This window comes from Poecilia reticulata, chromosome 14 (assembly GCF_904066995.2).
Source record: "Poecilia reticulata chromosome 14, P_reticulata-male-v2, whole genome shotgun sequence".
NCBI lineage: Eukaryota > Metazoa > Chordata > Actinopteri > Cyprinodontiformes > Poeciliidae > Poecilia > Poecilia reticulata.
Window position 1 is genome coordinate 1979774 of NC_088843.1, and position 24297 is coordinate 2004070.

General features: G+C 34.0%; 1 protein-coding gene across 1 annotated transcript; it reads right to left on the reverse strand.

The window, feature by feature from the left end:
- Positions 1 to 10540: 10540 nt before the first annotated feature.
- LOC108166867 (uncharacterized) lies at positions 10541 to 14655 on the reverse strand. The gene is made up of 5 exons (XM_081615522.1): positions 14580 to 14655; positions 12720 to 12777; positions 11569 to 11826; positions 10780 to 10902; positions 10541 to 10623 (listed from the first exon to the last, which is right to left on the reverse strand). Exons 2-5 carry the CDS (start codon positions 12772 to 12774, stop codon positions 10553 to 10555), a joined length of 507 nt encoding a protein of 168 aa, XP_081471648.1. The 5' UTR covers positions 12775 to 12777; positions 14580 to 14655; the 3' UTR covers positions 10541 to 10552.
- Between the last annotated feature and the right edge of the window lie 9642 nt (positions 14656 to 24297).

The window sequence follows — 24297 nt, forward strand, 5'->3', positions numbered from 1 at the left end:
TGTGCAACCCTGGACGGTCCTGATGGACACAGTGGTGGATGGGTGGTGGATGGCCACCACGTCACAACATGGCTGTGACGTCAGCAAGGAGGTGGTGGAGTCATGCTGTGGGCTGAAATCATGGGGAGAGAGCTGGTCAGCCCCTTCAGGGTCCCCGAAGGTGTGAAAATGACCTCAGCAAAGTAGATGGACTTTCTGACTGATCACTTTCTTTCATGGTTCAAAAAGAAGAGCCGTACCTTCAGGAGCAAAATCATATTCATGCATGACAATGAAAGATGCCACTGTGTCATTGGCTGCTATGGTGTGGTCACCATCCTCCTCTGACCTCTGACCTATTGAAAACCTTTGGAGTTTCCTCCAGCAGAAGATCTGAAGGTGGGATGGAGTTCATATCAGACAGCAGCTCTGGGAGGTTTTCTGACATCCTGCAGACATTCAAGCAGAAACTATCCACAAACTCACAAGTTCAATGGATGCAAGAATTGTGCAGGTGATATAAAGAAGGGTCCTAAGTTAACACGTAACTCTGTTAAGATGTTTTTGATTTTAGTACGTGACCACTTAATGCTGCACATTCAAAGAATGACTGTTTGCAGTTCTTTATAATCCATAAAATGTTTAGAAAATCTGCTGTGCATAATAATTTGGAACATTTTGAGTTTTTTATTTAAAAAAAATACTGTTCTCATTGGGAGGTTTGTTCAGTAATATTTGATTTATACTGTAATAGTTTATGACTTGAAAATTATACTGACCATCATTTGCATTGACCATTAAGGAAAATCTGAGAAAATAACACTTGCATAATAATTTGGGACATGGTGTAATCCTAGTAGTTGGATATTAAAACACAAGGAGGAAAGTAGAACAAAGAAACAAACTAACTGTGAGAAACATGCAGACTTTCAGTATTGGTCCACTAACCTTTAAATCACTCACTCAATGTGCTTTTTTATGACCAGCAGTTCTAGAACTACAGCATAAATAGTTAATCATTTACATGGTTGGCGAAGAAGAGTTTATTTACTCAGGAAACTTTTGGTTTCAATGTACAATGCTCATACTACGACTAACTAAAGTAACACCTTTCTCTAGATGTTGGTACGCTTCATGTGGCTCAACTGTCATTTAAATAAATATACACAAAAAGAAAAAAAAAACCACAAAGATTTCTTAAAAGTTAGATTTAGGACTGAAAAAATGATGGTTGTGGTACTGTATAAAAAATATCCACAATTGTCGAGAAGATTCTAATACTACGAGTGGTTTGTTGCACGATTGAAATGCAAGCTTCTCTCTTCACATCCTGTAACAAACATTTAGCTGAGGTGACCAAAAGTACCTGTGGTTTTTTTAACTGCCACTCAGTTTAAATTTGTTTCGTTTCTGTTCCTGTGAGAACATTCAGACATGCTGTCAGTCAGAGACACAGGAAACATGAAGTCAATCGTCTAGAAGTCGCTCATCTCTCTGCACATAGTTTGGAAAACAATTTTTTTTTTTTCATTTATTTAAGACTGCAAAATTTGCATCACATTAAAAACCTTTAACATTAAAATTGTGTTCCGAATAATCTATAAATATCTGGTGTTTTAATAATTTTCTTTAATGAAAAGCTTTTCATTCCAGGGTAGCAGCATCAAAGTCAGTGACAAACTGAATAAAATGCTGAAGACGTTTCTGTTGCAGTCTGCACTGGACTTCCTGGAGATATGAGTGAAAAGATGAAGGTGCTTGACAAGTTAAAAACATCTTTTCATCTTCAATAAAATATACCAAATAACCAACGGTGACTTCAGCTCAATGCAGCTGCAGCTCCGCGGTAAAAGCAGCAGAGCTGCTCCTTCCTGCCCTCTGCACTGCAGCCTGGTACAATGAAGAGTTTTTAGTGTTTGGGAAAATTTTCTTTACAATAAAATGGTTCAGATTTGAATTATTTGGAATATAAAATATTTTTCTCTGATGTAAAGTAGGAGAATATTGGGGAGAAAGCCAAATGAACCTATTTTAATTTAGTTACTTTTACAAGCAGCATCCAAACACATTTAATAAAATGTTCATCTGTGAGTCATTCTACTGCAGATACAGAATATTTATGGAGCGACCTCCATAAATAATAAAAAAAATCCCATGAGTCCTGAACTGGACCCCTGCTTGCTTTAGGAACTCTCCTCATTTTTACTCAGAGAATTTTGCCCACAAATATATGATAGCATCATCAGCAACAATACTCAAAAAGTTATGGTGTCTAGAAGCCTGGTGATTTTATCAGTTAGTTTTTAAAAGAACTGCTGCCATGTTTCATAATATTCTATGTTTCAGATCTGGAGAAACTTTCCCTCCTGACGCTGTAATGAAACAGTCCATCCCTTTGTCAGGGTATGAAATATTAACCACCACCTCTACGTTTCAGTCATTTTGTGGGACCTTTGAAAAGAAACAAAGCCCCAAATGGAAACTATCCTGTCTGAGTAGAGAACTGATGTTTTCCACCATCTTTGTTCTTGCAGTTTTCTTTGTGAGTGAGCACCTCCAGCACCAAAAACATTAATGCATGATTAATTTAAGGTTTTTAACTGGGCAGATGCACACACAACCACTCGTTAAAACCTAAACTGATAACCTGAATAAAATGTGTTTAAAGAAGCACAAGTTTGCACTCTTGTTGGGAAAAGTCTGCTTACTTTTAGAGCCATTCACAGTCATGTCAGGAGTGTTTTTGATAGATTAAATCAACTTACATGATTTATAACAGATGATTTAGGGTGAAGAGCTAACTTAACTTGGTGGTCAACTGAATAACCTGACCTGAGTGAGGACTCAAAATGAGTCAGCTTGGAGAAGGATGAAGGTTTTGAAGCCATTTCCCAGCACAAGTTATACCTGAATGAAACTAAACTGCTCATATGTCTGACCTGGATAACAGAATGGATTATTTACATTTAAAGAGTAAAATTTAAAACTTCAGGAGAGTCCACTCCTTCAGGAAGACATCATTTTTCAATAGTTAAGAGTCCAGTTCTTCTGTATGAAGCAAATAGTGTAGGACATTTCAGACAATAACAGACAACATAGGCCTGGATTGTACCAGACCAGGTATGATATCTCCGTATTCTGTGATAAATGTTTACAAATAGCTAAGATTATACTTTGTGGCAAAAAGCAACCTGCTGCAAACCCAGCATCCTGACGGCATGGTGCGGATCTGTGCTACACAGCAACATGGATTTGTGTTTCACAGTTTGGTAGAAGTGCACAGTGAGATCCTGGATGCTAAAGCTGGTGGAGAAACTTGTTTAATCTGCTGGGAAAATCTGTTTACTGCCAATCCAACCAAGAGATGTGGATTTTCTATAACTGAAGGAAGACGAATCCATATAAAAATACTATGAATGAAGTGATGTAACAACTTACAAAGGGCATTTCTGGTCATTCTTCATTAGACATTTATGTTTCTGTCTAATGTGGACATTTAGTGATATAAAATATGTGCACCTTTGCTCTGCAGAAGTTAAATACTCTCGCTATTTCTGTGTTGTGCTCCACATTTTTCTGAAAGTGAGTATTGAACAACATAAAGTTACACATAATTTGAGCTTTTTTTGTCTGACTGCAGCCAAAAATAAAGCTAAACTGTAACTTTGAGTTGCACTCAACACCATAAGGTGTTGCTGCTTCCTTGACTCAGATGGCTCCACTTAAAAGGAAGGAGAACATAAAGCCAACCATCTGTCTGCAGGTCCATCTCAACCACAACGGTCAGCATCAAATCCCCATGAGGCTGGTAAGCATTTTAAAAAACTCAGACATATTGCAGAATCTGAGGAGATCTCACTGAACTTTATTTTGCTAAATATTTAAAACCAATAATCGAATTGCCGGGTTTTCTTTGTCAAATTACAGAAGCCTAATCTTCTTCTTCTTTCGTTTGACCCTTAGGCTCTGCTTCATTTATGCTCATATTTAGAGAATTTCTTCAGATTGATGATGTGTGATGACTTTCAAATATTTATGTGTTTTTCACAGGAACAATGAAAATCGTCTTCATAATTTTTGCTGCTTTTGTTGCATCTGCTCTGGCAAAAGGTATTTTTCAGTTCTTAACTATAGTGTAAGCATAGCATTTGGTAATTGATTTTTTTTCAATTAAAATAATTCTTGGATAAAGAATAAAAACTTTTAACTTTGCATGCTCACATGGAATTATGCTTCCAATTTTGTTTCTCTAATTTGACCATTTGTATCGAAATATTTTCAATAAATTAGAATTATAATGGAAGTCCATTTATTTCAGTAACTTGGTAAAGTAATTAAAACACTTACGGATTAGTTAGAAAATATCATCCTGTGAATAACTGAGTCCTAGTTCTATTGAGTGACTAATTTTAAGTTACAGGAAATGAAAATGTGAGAAATATGATTAGAATAATTGGGAAAGACATTTTAAATGTGGGTTAATGAAAAGTGTGTTTAATATTTGTTAAACATAATTATTTTCAAAAGTACTTTAATCTGACATGAAGCTTTTCTTTGTTTCTTACAGAATCTATCGAGTGCAAATTTTATGACTCCCCTGGAACTCAGCAGTGTTACGGATCAGAAGGACAGAAACTTATTTTTCACCTTTCAGAGACAAAAATGGCAGATTTTAGATTGACAAAAGATGGCGAGTACGTATTTTTAATAACATACAGTAAAGGAAAACTGGACCTCAAGGGGCACCATGTCGGTCAGTTTGAGGAAATCCAACCTGGAATATTCAGTCTGGGAAACGCCGTGAAGAAACATTCTGGACGTTACTCCCTGGAGGAATACGACGCTGCAGGACGGAACATCAGAAGAGTTCAGGTCCACATAAAAATACAAAGTAGGTTAATTATGATTATCCTGAATAAATGTTGTGCTTACATCTTTCCTGTTGGTGATTATTGTGATGTACAATAACAGTTTGGTCAAGAATATATAGTTTGTATCCATTTTACTACAAAATATATAATTATTTAGTTGATTTAAGATTTTTATTTGTAAATTTCTACCATATTAACCCATTTTATTTTTGCTTAATTTTATTATAACTTCCCTTTTTTTGTTCTAAAAAATTGGATACTTATTTTATTAATGCAACATTTTACATACAATTAAGAGCCTTTAAAATCTGACAGACTGAACTTACACGTGTTCAATAAACAGAGTTAATGTGTATAAACAAAAGAAAAACAAGATTAACAAATTAGAACATTGATAATTCAAAAAACAATATGTATTACGTTAATATTAATTTAAAAAATTGTAATATACAAGTTATACAATCAAATAAATTTTTTATATTATAGAAATCATTTAAATTTCAATGCTACATAGGTAAAGAAAATGATAAAAAATAATTAGAATGATTTAATGCTTGTTTGTTCTTCATGACTTTACGTTGCGTTTGCAGAGCCAGTGTCGAAGCCAGCAGTGTCTCAAAAATGTTCTTCACCTGATCAGAAGACAGTCACATGTTCTTCTCATGGAGATGAAGTGGAGTTCCTTCTGACTTTAGATGGTCACTCACTTATACAAAGCAGAGGGACCAACTGCACAGGTGAAACATTTTATGCCACAAATGTTTGCATCAGCATATATGGCCAGCTGACAGGAGGCCTCAGGTGCCAAGTCTGGAACAATGTCAGCAGAGAAGATTCAGAAATTCATTTAACAGCATGTGAAGGTAAAAAGATGTTCCATGTTTTTATTAACATCTTTTAAATTTGTTTAAACTTTTCATATTCTAAACAGAAGATGTTAGCATCAGATTTCACAATTATTTTTTTGTATTGTCAAACATGCCGTGCCATCTCGTCTTATATTACAAGAAAAAAAACAAAAACTGTACAAAGAAGAAAATGCAAACAGTTCAAAGGCAAAAAAAAAATCCTTACCAGTTTCTTTAAAACTTCCAAATTGGCATCAATACATTTATCGTTGATCTAACATTATTTTTCATGTCTTGTTCAGGTTCTAGGAGCTTTATTGTACCAGTGTTAGCCGCTTCCTCAGCTGTTCTTTTTGTGGTTTTGGGTTTCATTGTAATCAAGTTTTGTAAAAAAAGACGACCAATGCCACCAAATAGAGGTAAATAAAATATTTTGAAACGTATAAAAATTGTTGCTCTACATAACATCTATTTATTTATCAGTTATAATTTTTATGTTTACTTTTTTTAGATCATGCAGAAGAGGAAATTATCTATGCAGATGTTAAAGTGAAAAACGATACAAGAAGAACTGAACCAAACATCCAAGTCTAAGCAGAATAACTGCTGCTCAACACGACATCAACGTTGGTCAAGGCTGCATGAAGTGCTGCTTTAAGTTAGAACATGTATTTTGCTTTGGAGTCCTTATACAGTAAGAAATTTGATATTAGCTCACACATTTTTTGTTTTTAAAAAATTATATATTTTCTGTGTAAACATATTTTTACTTGATTATTTCAAATCCAGATTTGCAGAGCACTGTAAAACAAATGTTATTTGACTTGTATACTTTTCTTTATTTGAAATAAACCTGTTTTTCTTCCTCTTATCTTGAAATGAATGAAAATGAGGTCAAACAAAATATTCTAAATAATAATATTCTAAGGTTATTTTTAATTGTTTAGCTTTTGAATATTTTGGACATTTTTGAGTTACTTTGGTTTCCTCCAAATAAATATGAGAAAGACAAATGTTAAATTTTTTAATTCTGAAAATAAATCTCTTTAATTGAAACTCCACGATTTTTGCCAGTGGTGGAGAAAGTACTCAAAAAATTTACTTAAGTAGAAGTACAAATACACAGACAAAAATGTACTCAAGTAAAAGTAAAACTACCACATTAACATTTGTACTTAAGTAAAAGTACAAACGTACTGGCTTTTAAAAATACTTGAGTATTAAAGGTAAAAGTACTTGCTGAATAATACCTAATCGCTAATATCATTAAGTGTACCGATCGTATTTAATTTTAATACATTAGAAATGTGCCATTTTAATGAACAATGCCACATGAAGCATGTTTTTATTGTGTTTACTCTGTAACATAATTTAGACTTATATAATTCTATAAATCATAATTTCAGGGATGGAAGCATCTTGTCTCCTGTCCTAACATAGCATGAACTTCACTTTTTTTGCCACTAGTGGCATTTATTTTTAAAGAAATCCAACAGAAGGGGGATGGAAAGAAGGTGAGTGGGAGAGGACAGGCAACCAAGGAGCCAGTAGCAGAGTTGTAGTCAAGACCAGCACCCCACGCTATGTGACACAAAAAAATTAGCTTTTACCTATCAAAATTGCTCCTCAAATTGATCTGAAAGATCCACATTCCCATAAAACACCTAGATATTAAATACTTAGAGCTGAAATAAATTTAATCAGTAAAGATCAGTCCAGAAGAATCGGATCGTTCCTGAATATCATACCACTTTATTGCATACCACTTTATTGCACTTTGGTACCAGCGTCGTCCCATATATGCGACACCTCAGTCAACACCGCCACACAATAATTCAGCATGCAACATGTGTCTCAGTACAGCTAGCTTTGCTAGCAACACGTCCACAGATCTTACCTTTCTTTAAGCTTTCCTTCAAAGTGATGCTAAAAGTTGGACGAAGTCCCACCGTCTATGAAAGCGATCTCCTCCCGCTCAGAGGAAACCACTGCGCATGTCTGGAGCTCCACGTGCGAGTAATGGTGGAGGCGATGGGTGACAACAGACACTAAGTCACGTTATTGCTTGGATTTTACGGCGCCATCTTAAATCCCTGAACTTCACATTTTAACGGAAAAAAAGAGCAACGCGACTTGGATGTAACGAGTAACGAGACAGTTTTGTAGAAATGTAGTGAAGTAGAAAGTACAGATACTTACTGTAAAATGTAGTGGAGTAAAAGTAGAAAGTATCCATTATTAAATCTACTTAAGTAAAGTACAGTTACACGAAAATTGTACTTCGTTACTTCCCACCACTGATTTTTGCATATAAAAGGCAAAATCAAGTTATTACTGGAGAACATTGCTAGATTTGCCTGGCTCAATTCTGCTAAATACATTCTTTTCGTAAGACGCAATTGTACTGAGGGTTGTGCAGCGCCCCCTTGTGGATGTCAAATAACGGACATGTCGAAAATATACTAAGAACAATTACAGAATAAAACTTAAATAGCTAGTTTAACTTATTTGTCCACTCTCTGTAAGCATTTTTGCTTGTTCTTATTTTGCATGGGTTTTTTTTCCAGCTTGCAAGCAAAAAGATATTACCAGTAGCTGCAAAAATGTATTTAAAACCTCCTGCTCCTCTGAGCTGGTTTACTCTATTCACTCTATGCACAACAGGCTGGCTCAGAAATAGAAGTTCCTTCATTAACATGGTGTCATCAGTCAGGCAGCCATACAGAGAAGAGGCCAAATCAACTGCATTTGAATCAGTTTTTTAAGTGTTATGTTACAGTGCTGCGTCTTTCTTGTTCATTGTAAATCTGATTAAATACAGATGAAATTTTTGCATGGCTTTGTAGAGCAGCCTGAATGTAAATGCAAACACATTTATGTTCCTCATTCTGGCGGATCCTAAAGCTTCTCCATATCAGATTTGATACATAATCCCTCCAGCAGGTTCTGGGTCTTTGCTGGGTTCTCCTTCCAGTGAGACATGTTCACAAGAGCTCCAGATGGAGACACTCAGGGTTCATCCTGATCAGATGCCTGAACCACATCAATGGACCCCTTTCAACGTGGAGAAGCAATAGTTCTACTGGACTTTTCCCGGGATGATGTAACTCCTGAATGTACCTCTAAGGCTGAGTTCAGCCACTCTCCAGAGGAAACTCTTTTTATCCGCTTCTTGTACCTGGGATCTCTTTCTTTTGGTTATGATCCATGGCTGATGGTCACAGGTGAAGGTCAGAATGTGGATGAATTAGTAAATCAGGAGCTTTGCTTTTTGGCTCAACTCTTTCTGTACTGCAATAAACAGGAGTAACACAGGCATTACTCCTGTTCCATCCTACCATCACTTGTAAACAAAACACAAAGTTTTTATTTTAAAAACTAATTTTTATGTGTACATGATATTGAAATGCAGTATTTCCTGTTAGCTCTAAGCTCTGCCAAGCTTAGATTCAAATCAGTATTGGTATATTTTGGTATTTAGCCAAAAAACTAGACTTTTGACACTTCTGGCATACAACTAACAAATGCATAATTAAAAAGTAATGGTCATTGTTCTTTTATAAGGATAACACAATTTCCCAGGGTGTCCTCAATATAAGGTTTCACCATCAGATAAAATAATTAATATAAAAGTGAGAAAATGCAAAGAAATGCTTTTTTTGCCACTTGCCCTTTATGAGAGTGGCACTCTGGCCCACTCTCATAAAGGGCTAGAGTGGATTTCCTCTCCCCCTTTGTGTGGGGGGATGTTTCTGTGGAGGTGCGAGTCTTTAAGATGGACTACTAAATCCTATCATCAAAACATTTTGAATTAAATTTTTTAAAATCTTTATTTTAAAGAATAAGTATTCATGCAAGAACCACAACTTGCATTGGCTCATTTATAATCTAGTAAGGCAGAAATGTCAAATCTAATCCAGTTAATCTTCATTTTGAATGGAGTAATATCAAGACTATGCAGTAACAGCTTTATGAAATGAATAGAAGTAAACATTTAAGATCTGTCATGTCTGTGTTGGTGAGAGGGTTTTGCCACAATATATGAGCTTTAGTATCTCTTTACAGGTGAACTGCTAACACTGCTGGTAACTGTGTTGACAACTGCATACATGTTTAGGCCTTCGTTTCACTTTTCAGACTCTGGTATCAAAATGTTTAGTGCCTAAAGCTGTTACTTTGTATGGGTGAATAACTTTCTCTCAGCTAAAATTAAACCCTCCTGTCTGCTACTGAAGCAGGAAGCTGACAAACAGAAAATACCCCTGCGGTTTTAGCTCACTCCATCGTACAGCATCTTTATGTTTTGACTCTTCTGCTAAGTTTTACCTGACATCTTTAAACATTTGCTCATTTGATTTAGAGAAAGTCTAATATATCTTAAAGTGTCACTGACAATAAAACCACTTACACGATTTAAAAAGATGAACTGCTGTGTATTATTAAAAACTTTTTTGTACACAGAATGAAAGCAGAGTCGTTTATCTTGTTAAATCATGTAAGTGGATTTACCGAGTCAGCGATACTTTAAGAACGTCACTGCATATAACTAGTGAGGAAGTGAAGATTTGTGTATAAATAGGAAGTTTTCACAACCTATACATAATGTGCAGTGCATTTTTGGAAACATTAACAGATATGTCAACACAAAAAAGTACAACAACCCAGAATATTGGCTAGTTAAAGCTGCAGTATGTAACTTTTTGGAAACCATGGACTTTAATTATTTTTGAAAGGTATATTTCATTTCTTTGTAGCTCTGTTCATGAGCTGCTGTCATGTTTAAACTTGAAATGAAAGGCTTCATGTTCACAGGTGACACTTATCCATTCCTTCTTCACTCTGGTCAGCAGCATCCTAACCATCCCTCTTTCTGGCATCCCGAGTCACTCTGACATCTGAGTAAACTATTTCCTCCTCAGCATCACCTGAAAGAAGCAAAATAGATGCAAAATAAGGAATGAGGGCCAAGTTTAATATTGATTTAAAATATTAAGGTTATTCAATAAAACCTTGTCAGTCCATGTACTTTACTCTTAATGCTCTTCAGGATGAAAAAGATTTCAGCTATATTATTTTCTCACCTTCTGTGATGGTTGTGGGGCTTCTTCTTATTTTCAGTTTAAACAGTTTGATGCCAAGAAAAACCAAAAGAAGAAGCAGAACGGCTGCACTTGCTGAGACGATCACAGCTGGAAAATGAGCCTCTAGAAAAAAAACAGATGTCAAGTCATGAGAAATATTTATGTACCATGAAGACTTTTGTATGGAAATGGAAAAATAAATTATGCTCAGCATTTTATTTTTGAAAAATTGCACAATTTGTGGAAAGAATTAAAGGGGAATTATGTATTTTAAAAGTTCCTTCAGTTGTAAAATGTGCGGCGTATATCAAATATAACTTCAAAGTAATTTGACTTTGTAGTTTAACTCCTTGTAATCGGGCCTCTGTCTCTTTAAGAAACTCCTGTTTTTCTAAATCTCCGTCTTCAGGAAGTCTTCCCAACATGGCTCCTCTATTAACCCTTTAACAACATTTTTACCAGTATTGCTCTGAGAAGTAGCTCCTAAAATGAGCTCAGCAGTTCCTCCAGGTGTTTGCTAATTGCTGCTGGCTAGTCTTTAGGAGCTGAGTGGGGGAGCTGCAGGAGGAGCTGCACCTGGAAGGCGGGGCTAGGTCCATTCAGGTGTGTTGAAGCTGAATGGTTCAACACATTCAGCTAAAAGTATTTCTCAAGCATGCATGAAAAAACCAAAGCAACACTAAGAGTTTTTATTTTTGATTAGTTGATTTTACATAACACTGCCCCTTTAAAGAAAATGGAAACAAAATGTAAAGTAATCAAACTAAATATAAGAATAAAACACATTACCTTCACAACTTGAAAGGTGGACGGTGATCTGTTTACTGCTGACCTTGTTCTGAACTTTACACTCCAGGTTTCCTTCCAGTCGACCATTTAAACTGATGGTGATGCTTCCATTATTTCCACTGACAGGTTTAGTGTGTAGTGACGGATTATAATCCAGAGAAAAAGAGAACTGTGTGTGTTCTCCCTCTGCTGAGCAGCTGACTGTCCTCTGCTCTGGTGACAAACATTTATGAAACATGGCAGGTTGTGAAACTGGAGCTGGAAGACAAACACAGTTAAGATTATTAACTTTGTTTGCTTTTCTGTGCATCATTTAAGAAAAGTAATTATTTTCCTGCATTATTTAATATTCCATGGGTTAAACTGTAAATCACAATCATTCTTATAAAATGCATTTATATACTGTTGGAGATAAAATAAGTTATGCACAGCACAAAACTATGAGTATTGTTCCTACCTATGATCTGAAGATTGATGTTGACTTGCTTGATGTTTTTACCCTTCTCATCATATAGCTCCAGCAGATAAACTCCAGAGTCTTTCTCTATGGTGTTCTCACACTTCAGTGTTCCATTTACGACGAATTTGCAGGATTTAATGTACTTTGAATTTTCTTCCTTACATGCGTTTACACACTTAAAAAGTGTAGTTTTATTTTTTTTCAACTTAATCTGTGCATGAACTGGAAGGTAAAATATCAGAGGTTCTCCAGGTGCTGCATAACACTGACATTCTTTATCACACTGAGTTATATCACATGTCAATATCTCTAGAAAAGATTAAAAACAAGCAAACCACAAAGTTACAAGATAATACAAAACATTTCAATGTCTTTATTGTCACTGATGTTTTTTTAAATGCAAAAAGATCTGTTGCTATAGCAATTAACTGGTAACATTATTAAATATGTAATATATAAATACAAGTGTTGCCAAATAATATTAAACAACAACTAATATCAGTAGGATAAGAAAATAAGATCCCTCAAAGTAATTTTTTATATATCTTGGTTCAGCTCTAAATGATCTAGTTTGAATAATAATAATAATAATAATAATAATAATAATAATAATAATAATAATAATAATAATAATAATAATAATAATAATAATAATTTATCAAGTTTTTATTAATTATTAAGTTAAATGTACCTGTTGCTAAGATCACTGGAGCCAGAAATGTCATTACCATGTACATGAAAATCATCGTCTGAAGACAAGAAAAATTATGATGAAATAATTATGCATAACATGTTTTTTTTATCCAAATACAAACCACTGACATTTAAACAGATTAATTTGTTGCCATATTAGTTCAGGTAGAATCATCAACATTATTTGTAGAGTAGATAAACATTTATAAAATCATTTTAAATATATTTTAAAAACTCAAATTCAGAAGTTTTCATAAAGCCAATATGATGTCATGACTTTGGAAACTTTACCTGCCACTAACAAGTACTGTAAGTTTCTGTTCAAAACGGTTTTATTGGAGAAAAACAAGAGATTTGGAAATATTAGTTTATTTTATGTGATTTATTTCTAAGTTTTTTGTGTTTAATTCTTGCACCTGCACATAATTTCAACTTTTGTTTGTATAATTACATCCCAAATTAAATTTGATCAAAATGTTCTACTCAAGTTCTCTGTACTTAAGTTGCTTTTTAATATTTACTCTTGCTTGAATAATTTTGTGGATGACTACATTTTGTTTCTTTTTGTATCAAAATATATTAAATTATTACTCTTTCAGCTTCAACACAGTTTTCAGCAAATCGACCCACATCTGGTTTGAGTGAAGATGAACAAAGTTTTCTCTTCTTTTTTAATCAATCTCTTGTTTTACAGAGGCTCATAAAGTGTTAATAGTGGTTGCTTGATTTGAATTTAATGTTTTTTAGACAGAAACAAGTTGTTTTGTGTTCTGATTTTAATTCCCATGTCATTAAAAAGCTTTTAAAACATACACCTGTTAATGCCATCATCTCAGACAAAGAGGTTTTTCATATTCATAAGTATCTCTGCAGACTGTAATATATGATAGTGTGTCATCTATACCCTCATATCTCACAATAATTATCTTGTTTTTCAATTTAAACCCTCAGTGCCATGACTTTCTGCCATCGGCCGTCTCAGATCTCACACTTTCCAAAACTGCTTTACTTTGCGAGACAGAAGCTGAATGTTCAGAACGCTGATAAAGATGACTTTCAAATTAAATGTGTCATCTTTAAAATTTTAAATGCAGTGTTTATTGTTTTATTTCTTTAATATCAGATAATAAAAATTAATAATCACTTTATTGGTGCAGAAAAGATTTGAAAGTGTATCAAAATACATTCACTTCTGTTGTTTGACTTAGAAATGTGACAATAAAAGATCAGCTTCTAGAAAACAAAACATGAACGTGAGTAAAGATGAATAAAGTTCATCTTCATATTAAAAGACTTTCTCTTTCTAACTGTTTATTCACTGTCACATGCTGTTTTTATTTTAATTATGTAAAGCTCTTTGAAATGCCTTGCTGCTGAAATGTGCTATATAAATAAAATTTTATTGATTTGATTGAATGTCTTCTCATGGATTAAATATTAGTATAGTAAATATGATTGAAACTAAAAATTATTATAAATAAGATAAATAAAATCTTACCATTTTTTAAAAATTTTTTAGCCAAAAATATATTGGCTGCACAAATGAAGAGGGAAACTAAATGTATAACAATTAAATCAGCCGTGTAAAACAGAGCCTCCAAAACAAAAGCTAAATTAATAAATGAAACAATAAAAATATTTAAGTCTTTTTTGGTTTGATAAGAAGATAATTTCATTCAGCTGGTTTCCATCTGCATAACCATAATAATCTTAGTAAGTGGTTTAAAAAATGTTTCAACCAAGCTACTTATAAAATATGTGCTAACTTTTGGAAAATAAAAGTAAAGCCCTCAACAAGATGTGGTTGGGCTATAATGGTCACATTGGCTGTAGATTTTTAATAAAAAGTGAAACTCACCTGAGTAGAAATGATATTTTTCAGACTTGCATGTGATGGAAGATGGTCGTCTGTGAAGAGGCTGGTTAGTTTCCACTCACTGCAGGGAGGTTCAGCAGAAACCTTTATCTGGTCTGCAGGGAAGTGAAACAGCTGCTCAGTTAATGACGACTGAGTGGCAACATGATTATCGCTGATATTTACGCATCAGACAGGGCCGGACAAGTGTTATTACCTAGAATTAAATATTTATATCAAAATATTGTGCATTTCATTATTTTTTGTAGATGTTTGAGGATTACAGCAACATCAAAATGTGTTTGAAAAAAATGATAAGGCTTTTCTCTCATGGAGGTTTGGTGAAAGGCAGTAAAAATACATAGCAACTGACCCACTTTACAGAAAATCGCTTCACACTAACATCATGTTTAATGTCAGAAACAGAAGTTTTTCACAAAGAATTACCTGAGCAGGTACATCTTTTCTCATCAGATGGAGCCAAACGTCAGTACTTAGAGTTTAATATTTACATCAAAATATTGGGCATTTTGTTAGCTTTTTGTTATTGTGTGAGGGAACGAGACACAATCAAGGGGTAGCCATGACAACAGACTCAATTAACACCAAAATAAACACAAGAAATTAAATCCTCACAAGAGCTTTTCAGAACCTGACCAGGTAAAACTGATGTTAGTCTCTCACCATATTTGAAGTACATTAAAAGAACATGAACATGTCGAGATTAGACAAGTTTATGTTCATGAAATAATACAGAGAAAATATTAAAATATTTATTATGGGCTACAAGTAATATTGAGATCTATTTCTTGTTGCCTCCTGATAATTTCCTTCATGGCAACAAAGAAACAAAAATTGAAGAAGTGGGAAGAAACAGGATATTTCTGCATCTCAGCAGAAAGACGACAAAAACACTTCAGATATTCTGCGTTTGGGGAGAATAATTACCAGTGTAAGGAAACAGATGTAAATACAGAACTTTGATCTCCATACTGAACAAAGTATGTTGTAGAGAAGAGTAGGGGTTTAATCTTGTGGTATAATTGGAGGCAAAATGCAAGTTTTTCAGGTGTTTTTCACCATTGTTTTCAGTGTTCAGTGTGCAACAGAAGAATCTTACCCCAAATCAAACACACGTGTGTTTCATATATTTTACGTAGACAAACAAATGAAATGGGGGAAAGAAATGCAGTATTTTATTTTTACAGGCCACTATTCAGACTAGCCATGACTTTCAGTCACTGTGGTTAAAACCCAAACCATCCAGTTTGCAGAAAGAGTTACTGAGTCACATGGACATCTGGTCATAGCTGACCACATGCCCCAGGTGTTGTTTACACCTGCTGAAGCTACATGAGGTGTAGAATTTCTGTTTCATCCCATTTAGCAAAATATAAACCTAAATATCAGCATTTTCACTTCATGTTATGGACTGTGAGTATTTGATCTCAATTTCATCTGACAATTAAGAATGTATTATCTCACACTCATTGAAAATATGTTATTATTATATGTTTCAATTAAATTTTAGATTCAGGTTTAGAGTTATTTTTACCATAGTAGATTCAGTAGACATTTGATTGTCTTTCAAAATGCATACATATAGAAGAAAGAGCGTTAACTGAGACCAAAGAAATTAGATTTTGGGGGACAAGGGAATAAAGTGATATTATAGTATTATAATATCTAGTTTTAAAGATTAATCTTATAGGTTCAGTCAAAAAAAAACAAATGTAAGCAAAATTCATCTCCTTCAAGCACATTTGTTAAAAGGGGAATAAAGAAGATCGATTATCTTCCATTTTTTAAAAAATGTATTGCAGTTCTGCTAACAATGCTGCCATTGCTGTCAGCACTGCACGGAATAAAAACGCAAAAAATGCTTGAAGGCTTTAGCTTGAATGGCTAAAAGTCTTTAAATCCTGAATGCATGCTTCCATAAAATTTGACTGACAACATATTAAACTAAATTTAAATTTACTTAACTAAGCTGAGTTATGTGTAAATAAATGCATTTAACTACATCAACATAGTTTTGGATTTTCCCCATCAAAGTGTAAATAAATGTTATATCTCTGTCATTTTATGTGGAATTACATCAGGTTTGAAGTCTTTATCTACTTCTAGTATTTGGTTTAATATCTTAATATAATTTTTCATGTTAGGGATTGACTGAAAGCATCTGCAGCCATTTTACAAAAACTTTATAAACTCCTATAAACAATGTTAAAATATTGATGTGCACTCAGCTGCAGTGGAAACACGTCTCTATACCAACTGGTGACTCTTCCTCCTACAGCACGGACGTACGTCACTTCTCTTTTTCTATCTTGTAGGCAGAAGTGAGAACACAGTTCAACTAAAATAATGATAAAAATGTTGCTATGGGTTTGTTTGTCTTTTTTTGCCCTCATTGCTATGACACCGAATCGCTCTGAAAGTTTGAAGAACTAAAGACTGATGGCAAATGTGTTTTTTTTCCATACCTCTAAAAATGCATATGATGGACTCCAACTGTTTATGGCTGGAGTGATTATGTTGATCTGAATAATAATCACAGTCCTGGGAACATCAGCTTTGGCAAAAGGTGCATTTAATATTTTAAGCAGTTATCAAGTTTCAATTAATACAATTAAATATCATGAAATTGAACTTATTAAATTAAATGTATTCAATCAAACAATGAATGAATTAATTTAAGATGATTTCAAATTATTTTCTGTGGTTTTTATTGGTTTTTGGTTTTTATTGTTCCCTTGTCAGGACCAATTAGATGTAATTTAACAAACCAAACTGGTGATCTGTCCTGTTTCAGGACTTTCTATCGGACCTGAAGAGAGAACGACTCTTAAAAGAAATGAGGTCGGACTTTTTAATTTGATCAATGATGAAAAAACTTCAAAATACTTCAAAAATGGGACATTAAAGACTGTCAAAACAAAAATGAAAGTATGTTCATCCACTTCTGGCAAACATGAGGACAAATATACTCAATCTTCACATTCTTGGTAAGAAAAACATAAAACTTTTTGCATATAAAGTGTTGGTGTTGTGTTCAGATATTGTATTTATTAACTAAACGTACACTGTGCTGACTGACTAAATGTGACTTTGTGTTTGTCTGTCGGCTCCTGTGTCACATCTCGCTGTGTGTCAAACACGTCTGTCAGTGAGCTGCTCAGCGAAGGGCGACGACGTGGAGTTCACTTTGCTTTGAACAGCAACTTAGTAATACAGACCAAAGTTGAGTGGAAAAATGAGTTTTTCCAATGTTAATATCAGTCTGCATGGTCAGCTGAGGAAAACTGTTGGGTTTAGAACAAGGCCGTGAAAAGAGTTATCCACCTAACACGCTGTATAGATAGTTAGTTCTTCCTATTAATCCTTGTCTTTACAATGCTATTTGTTGAGTAAATATATTTATCTGATCTGGTTATGCCTAAGCCTGTAAAGGACTATTTTAATAAAGAATTATAATATTTTTTTGGAAACAAATTATGTGATTGTCGCAGCAACATCAAGTGTGTTCTCTGTTCTGCTGCTTCTTGTTTCTTGGTTTCTCGTGCGTCAATAATGTACTGCAGCTCTTAGAGAAGGTAAGAGATCAAATTACTGCATGTATGTGAGCTTTCATGTGAGTGTTTGATAAACTGACGTGTTTCTATTTTTACTTCTTTCAGTCGAAGTTGTGTACTCAGATGTCCGTGTGACTCAACCTGCCTGCAGGGTGGATGTTTGGGTGTTAACCACAGTGACTGAAAGTCTGACTACCATGTTTGAATGTTGAACTGTTAAACAAATGAAACGGGAAAATAAATGCAACACTTTTTGTACAAGTGTTTGATTTGGTGTGAAATTATCCTGTTTCATGCTTACAGATAAAACCCCTTCAACATATTTTCTCAGTGTGGAGATCTGACTTTACATCTGTTTCCTTATATAACCGACATGTGAATTGTTGATGCGACTAATCAGAGGTGTTGATCCTTCTTGTCTTCATAATTATTTCAGTTAAATAATCTAAAGCCACAACGCCATCTAGTGGTGATTGCAGCTGATGCCAGCCTCCCAGAACCTGTTATACCAAACCTGAGTAAATACTTAAACTCCAACGAGTTCAGATGGACTAATGATGAAACCAGTTGGCCATTGTTGACACTGTTACGGCCCTGGGCCTTAAGGGCTGGGCTGCAGGTGTTGCTTTTGTCTGTCCTTGTGCTCCTCCCCTTTACAGGTGCTGCTGATCAGGTTGATTGGGAACGCAGAGTACTTAAACCTGGCTGTCTCCATCTTCTGGTCGCCTTCAGCGTCCACTCTGCCGCTTGACGCTTGTGGTGTTTTGTTGCCAGGCCTCAGCTCCCCTCCTTTTTTGCACATTTGAGTTTGTCTTTGTTTTTGCACTTCAACACTTCCATATGCACTCATACAACACATCCAAGCATTTGCATTACACCACTGATGCTGATATCCACAATCCATTGTTGTTTTTGTTAATAAATATTCATTTTTCTACACTTTAACCCCTGCATGGTCTCCCGTTTTGTTATGACCTTGAGCCAGTCGTAACAGACACAGAAGTGAAGAGTTAGCTAGGTTTAAAATATTTTACCTGTCTAAAAAACTCAAATCCAATATTTCTAAACCATGTGTCGTCCTACATACCCAATGTTTTTCAAAGCACTGAGCTAATTAAACTTTTGCTTCCTCTACTTGCAGAATACACCGTGACGTGACATGTGAGCTGCAGACCACTAGTAAAACATTAGCTTCTTTAGCACCTTAGCAGACCTACAGGATGATGATCTCCATGCTTTGCTGCATTGATGCAGTAAATCATACAAACCCCAACCCAGCTAAGTATTGAGTGCATAGAGCACAGGGTATGAACATCCATCCATTTTCTTGCACCCTTGTCCCTCAGTGGGGTCGGGAGGGTTGCTGGTGCCCATCTCCAGCTATCATTTCGGGCGAGAGGCGGGGTCACCCTGGACAGGTCACCAGTCTGTCACAGGGCAACACAGAGACACACAACCATGCACACACACACTCACACCTAGGGGCAATTTGGAGAGGCCAATTAACCTGACAGTCATGTTTTTGGACTGTGGGAGGAAACCGGAGTACCTGAAGAAAACCCACGCATGCACAGGGAGAACATGGAGACTCCATGCAGAAAGACCGGGGCCGGGAATCGAACCCAGAACCTTCTTGCTGCAAGGCAACAGCTCTACCAACTGTGCCACTGTGCAGCCCGGGTATGAACATGTAGTTTCTATTTATTGGCATTTTCTGCAGATTTTATGAGAAACCTAATTTTGGGTTTTCATCAGATGTATGCAGTAATCATAAATGCTAACACAAATAGATGTTTGAAATAAATTTTAATAAATATATGAACAGTGGCGTAACTACACATTATTCAGGTGGATGCAAAAACATAAATGGGCCCCCCGAGGGAAGGAACGTCAGGGTGGAGGAGCGACGCTCACCCCCTTTCACTAGGAGAGCTAATGCTTTCCTTGTCCAAACTGTCAGTTTATTATCTTATGCTATTTTTATTTTTGATGTTGGATTGAACGGTGCTCAGTGAGATGTTTGAAGGTCGGGGTTTTGGTTTAATGTCTAAAGGTTAAATGTCTTCAAATCTTCCTCCCTAAAGTGTTTGTGTTTGTCATCTGAGGTGTTTTCTTCTTTTATCTTCTGTTTTGTCGTATCAAAACCAAATTAAACACACGAGGTTTGTGATTCTAAGGTGACAAAATGTGAAAAGCTTCAGGAGGTTTGGACTCTTTTCTTATGTTGTGCAAATGAAGGTTTGATGTTATCAGATCTCAGTTTTTACATTTGCTAACAATAACAACAGCAACGCCCTTCCTCTCTAGCTTTACAGTGATGTTGATTCAAATAAAAGCCTTCACTCTTCTTAACACCCAAATATAAACGTGCTAGCGTGATACATTAGCAGTTAGAACACAAACAGAGAATGGAAAATGTTGTGGTTTTAACAAGTATCAAAATAGCTTTTCAGGTTTGAGGTTGCACTTCCTTTAAGCAAACTAAAACCTTTTAATTAAGAGGAAATGAAGCTAAAAAGATGAATGTTAAACTGTTACAGTCGATTGAAATGAATGAAAGTTTTCTCATGGTGTGACAAACATTATTAATTGTACAAATGCATGTTAATTTGAACAAAATTGCATTTAATGACTGCTACATACTTGATTAAGTTTCTGAAAAAATAAATAATCTGACAGTATAATGAGGTGTTAAAAGAACAGTCTTATGAACTGGATTTAATCTTGTCAGTAGGAAAAATTTTTGTTTCTGTTACATTTCTACAATACAGTAAATTATAGATAGACAACAAACAAAAATGAGAATTAATTACTCGTAACCAATTATTACCAATTTTAATATTTTCTCTGTTATTTCATGAGCATAAAACTTTGTCTAAACTCGGCATGTTCATGTTCTTTTAATGTATTTCATATCTGATGAGACGTTATCATCAGAGTTTTACCTGCTCAGGTAATTCTTTGTGAAAAACTTCTGTTTCTGACATTAAACATGATGTTAGTGTGAAGCGTTTTTCAGTAAAGTGGGTCAGTTGCTATGTATTGTTACTGCCTTTCACCAAACCTCCATGAGAGAAAAGCATTATAATTTTTTTCAAACACATTTTGATGTTGCTGTAATCCTCAAATATCTACAAAAAAATAATGAAATGCACAATATTTTGATATAAATATTTAATTCTAGGTAATAACAATTGTCCGGCCCTGTCTGATGCGTTAATATCAGCGATAATCATGTTGCCACTCAGTCGTCATTAACTGAGCAGCTGTTTCACTTCCCTGCAGACCAGATAAAGGTTTCTGCTGAACCTCCCTGCAGTGAGTGGAAACTAACCAGCCTCTTCACAGACGACCATCTTCTATCACATGCAAGTGTGAAAAATATCATTTCTACTCAGGTGAGTTTCACTTTTTATTAAAAATCTACAGCCAATGTGACCATTATAGCCCAACCACATCTTGTTGAGTGCATTACTTTTATTTTCCAAAAGATAACACATATTTTATAAGTAGCTTGGTTGAAACCTTTTTTAAACTACTTACTAAGATTACTACGGCTATGCAGATGGAAACCAGCTGAATGAAATTATCTTCTTATCAAACTAAAAAAGACTTAAATATTTTTATTGTTTCATTTATTAATTTAGCTTTTGTTTTGGAGGCTCTGTTTTACACGGCTGATTTAATTGTTATACATTTAGTTTCTCTCTTCATTTGTGCAGCCAATATATTTTTGGCTAAAAATCTGTAAAAAAATTTTAAGATTTTATTTATCTTATTTATAATAATTTTTAGTTTCAATCATATTTACTATACTAATATTTAATCCATGAGAAGACGTTCAATCAAATCAATAAAATTTTATTTATATAGCACATTTCAGCAGCAAGGCATTTCAAAGAGCTTTACATAATTAAAATAAAAACAGCATGTGACAGTGAATAAACAGTTAGAAAGAGAAAGTCTTTTAATATGAAGATGAACTTTATTCATCTTCACTCACGTTCATGTTTTGTTTTCTAGAAGCTGATCTTTTATTGTCACATTTCTAAGTCAAACAACAGAAGTGAATGTATTTTGATACACTTTCAAATCTTTTCTGCACCAATAAAGTGATTATTAATTTTTATTATCTGACATTAAAGAAATAAAACACAATAAACACGGCATATATATTTTTTAAAGATGACACATTTAATTTGAAAGTCATCTTTATCAGCGTTCTTAACATTCATCTAATGTCTCATAAAGTAAAGCAGTTTTGGAAAGTGTGAGATCTGAGACGGCCGATTGCAGAAAGTCATGGCACTGAGGGCTTAAATTGAAAAACAAGATAATTATTGTGAGATATGAGGGTATAGATGACACACTATCATATATTACAGTCTGCAGAGATACTTATGAATATGAAAAACCTCTTTGTCTGAGATGATGGCATTAACAGGTTTATGTTTTAAAAGCTTTTTAATGACATGGGAATTAAAATCAGAACACAAAACAACTTGTTTCTGTCTAGAAAACATTTAATTCAAATCAAGCAACCACTATTAACACTTTATGAGCCTCTGTAAAACAAGAGATTGATTAAAAAAGAAGAGAAAACTTTGTTCATCTTCACTCAAACCAAATTTGATCAAATGTTCTACTCAAGTTCTCTGTACTTAAGTTGCTTTAATATTTACAATAAATTTAATATATTTTGATACAAAAAGAAACAAAATGTAGTCATCCACAAAATTATTCAAGCAAGAGTAAATATTAAAAAGCAACTTAAGTACAGAGAACTTGAGTAGAACATTTTGATCAAATTTAATTTGGGATGTAATTATACAAACAAAAGTTGAAATTATGCGCAGGTGCAAGAATTAAACACAAAAAACTTAGAAATAAATCACATAAAATAAACTCGTTTTTCCAAATCTCTTGTTTTTCTCCAATAAAACCGTTTTGAACAGAAACTTACAGTACTTGTTAGTGGCAGGTAAAGTTTCTAAAGTCATGACATCATATTGGCTTTATGAAAACTTCTGAATTTGAGTTTTTAAAATATATTTAAAATGATTTTATAAATGTTTATCTACTCTACAAATAATGTTGATGATTCTACCTGAACTAATATGGCAACAAATTAATCTGTTTAAATGTCAGTGGTTTGTATTTGGATAAAAAAACATGTTATGCATAATTATTTGATTATAATTTTTCTTATTTTCACAGACAATGATTTTCATGTACATGGTAATGACATTTCTGGCTCCAGTGATCTTAGCAACAGGTACATTTAACTTAATTTATCAAGTTTTTATTAATTATTATTATTATTATTATTATTATTATTATTATTATTATTATTATTATTATTATTATTATTATTATTATTATTATTCAGACTAGATCATTTAGCGCTGAACCAAGATATTTAAAAAATTTACTTTGAGGGATCTTATTTTCTTATCCTACTGATATTAGTTGTTGTTTAATATTATTTGGCAATACTTGTATTTATATATTACATATTTAATAATGTTACCAGTTAATTGCTATGGCAACAGATCTTTTTGCATTAAAAAAAACATCAGTGACAATAAAGACATTGAAATGTTTTGTATTATCTTGTAACTTTGTGGTTTGCTTGTTTTTAATCTTTTCTAGAGATATTGACATGTGATATAACTCAGTGTGATAAAGAATGTCAGTGTTATGCAGCACCTGGAGAACCTCTGATATTTTACCTTCCAGTTCATACAAGGATTACGTTGATAAAAAATAAAGAAGTAATTTTCAGGTGTGGAAACAACACATGTACGAAAACAACTTTGAAGAACATTAAATCATGTCAATTCGTCATAAATAAAACACTGAAGTGTGAAAACACCACAGAGAATGATTCTGGAGTTTATCAGATGGAGCTACATGGTAATGATGGTAAAATCATCAAAGCAATCAACATCAGTCTTCAGATCATAGGTAGGAACAATATTCATAGTTTTATGCTGTATTTAATTTATTTTGCCTTAAAAGACAAGGATAAATTTAACTGCATTTTATAAGAATGATTGTGATTTACAGTTTGACCCATGGAATATTAAATAATGCAGGAAAATAATTACTTTTCTTAAATGATGCACAGAAAAACAAAGTTAATA

Bases quoted from the DNA above. Each gene is read 5' to 3' on its own strand.
- LOC108166867 (XM_081615522.1), bottom strand. From the start codon at position 12,774: ATGATTTTCATGTACATGGTAATGACATTTCTGGCTCCAGTGATCTTA. The intron at 11,827-12,719 runs GTACATTTAACT...TTTGTCTTCCAG, and splicing joins TCCAGTGATCTTAGCAACAG to CTCCAGTTTCACAACCTGCC. The intron at 10,624-10,779 runs GTGAGAAAATAA...TGCTTCTTTCAG, and splicing joins CCCCACAACCATCACAGAAG to GTGATGCTGAGGAGGAAATA.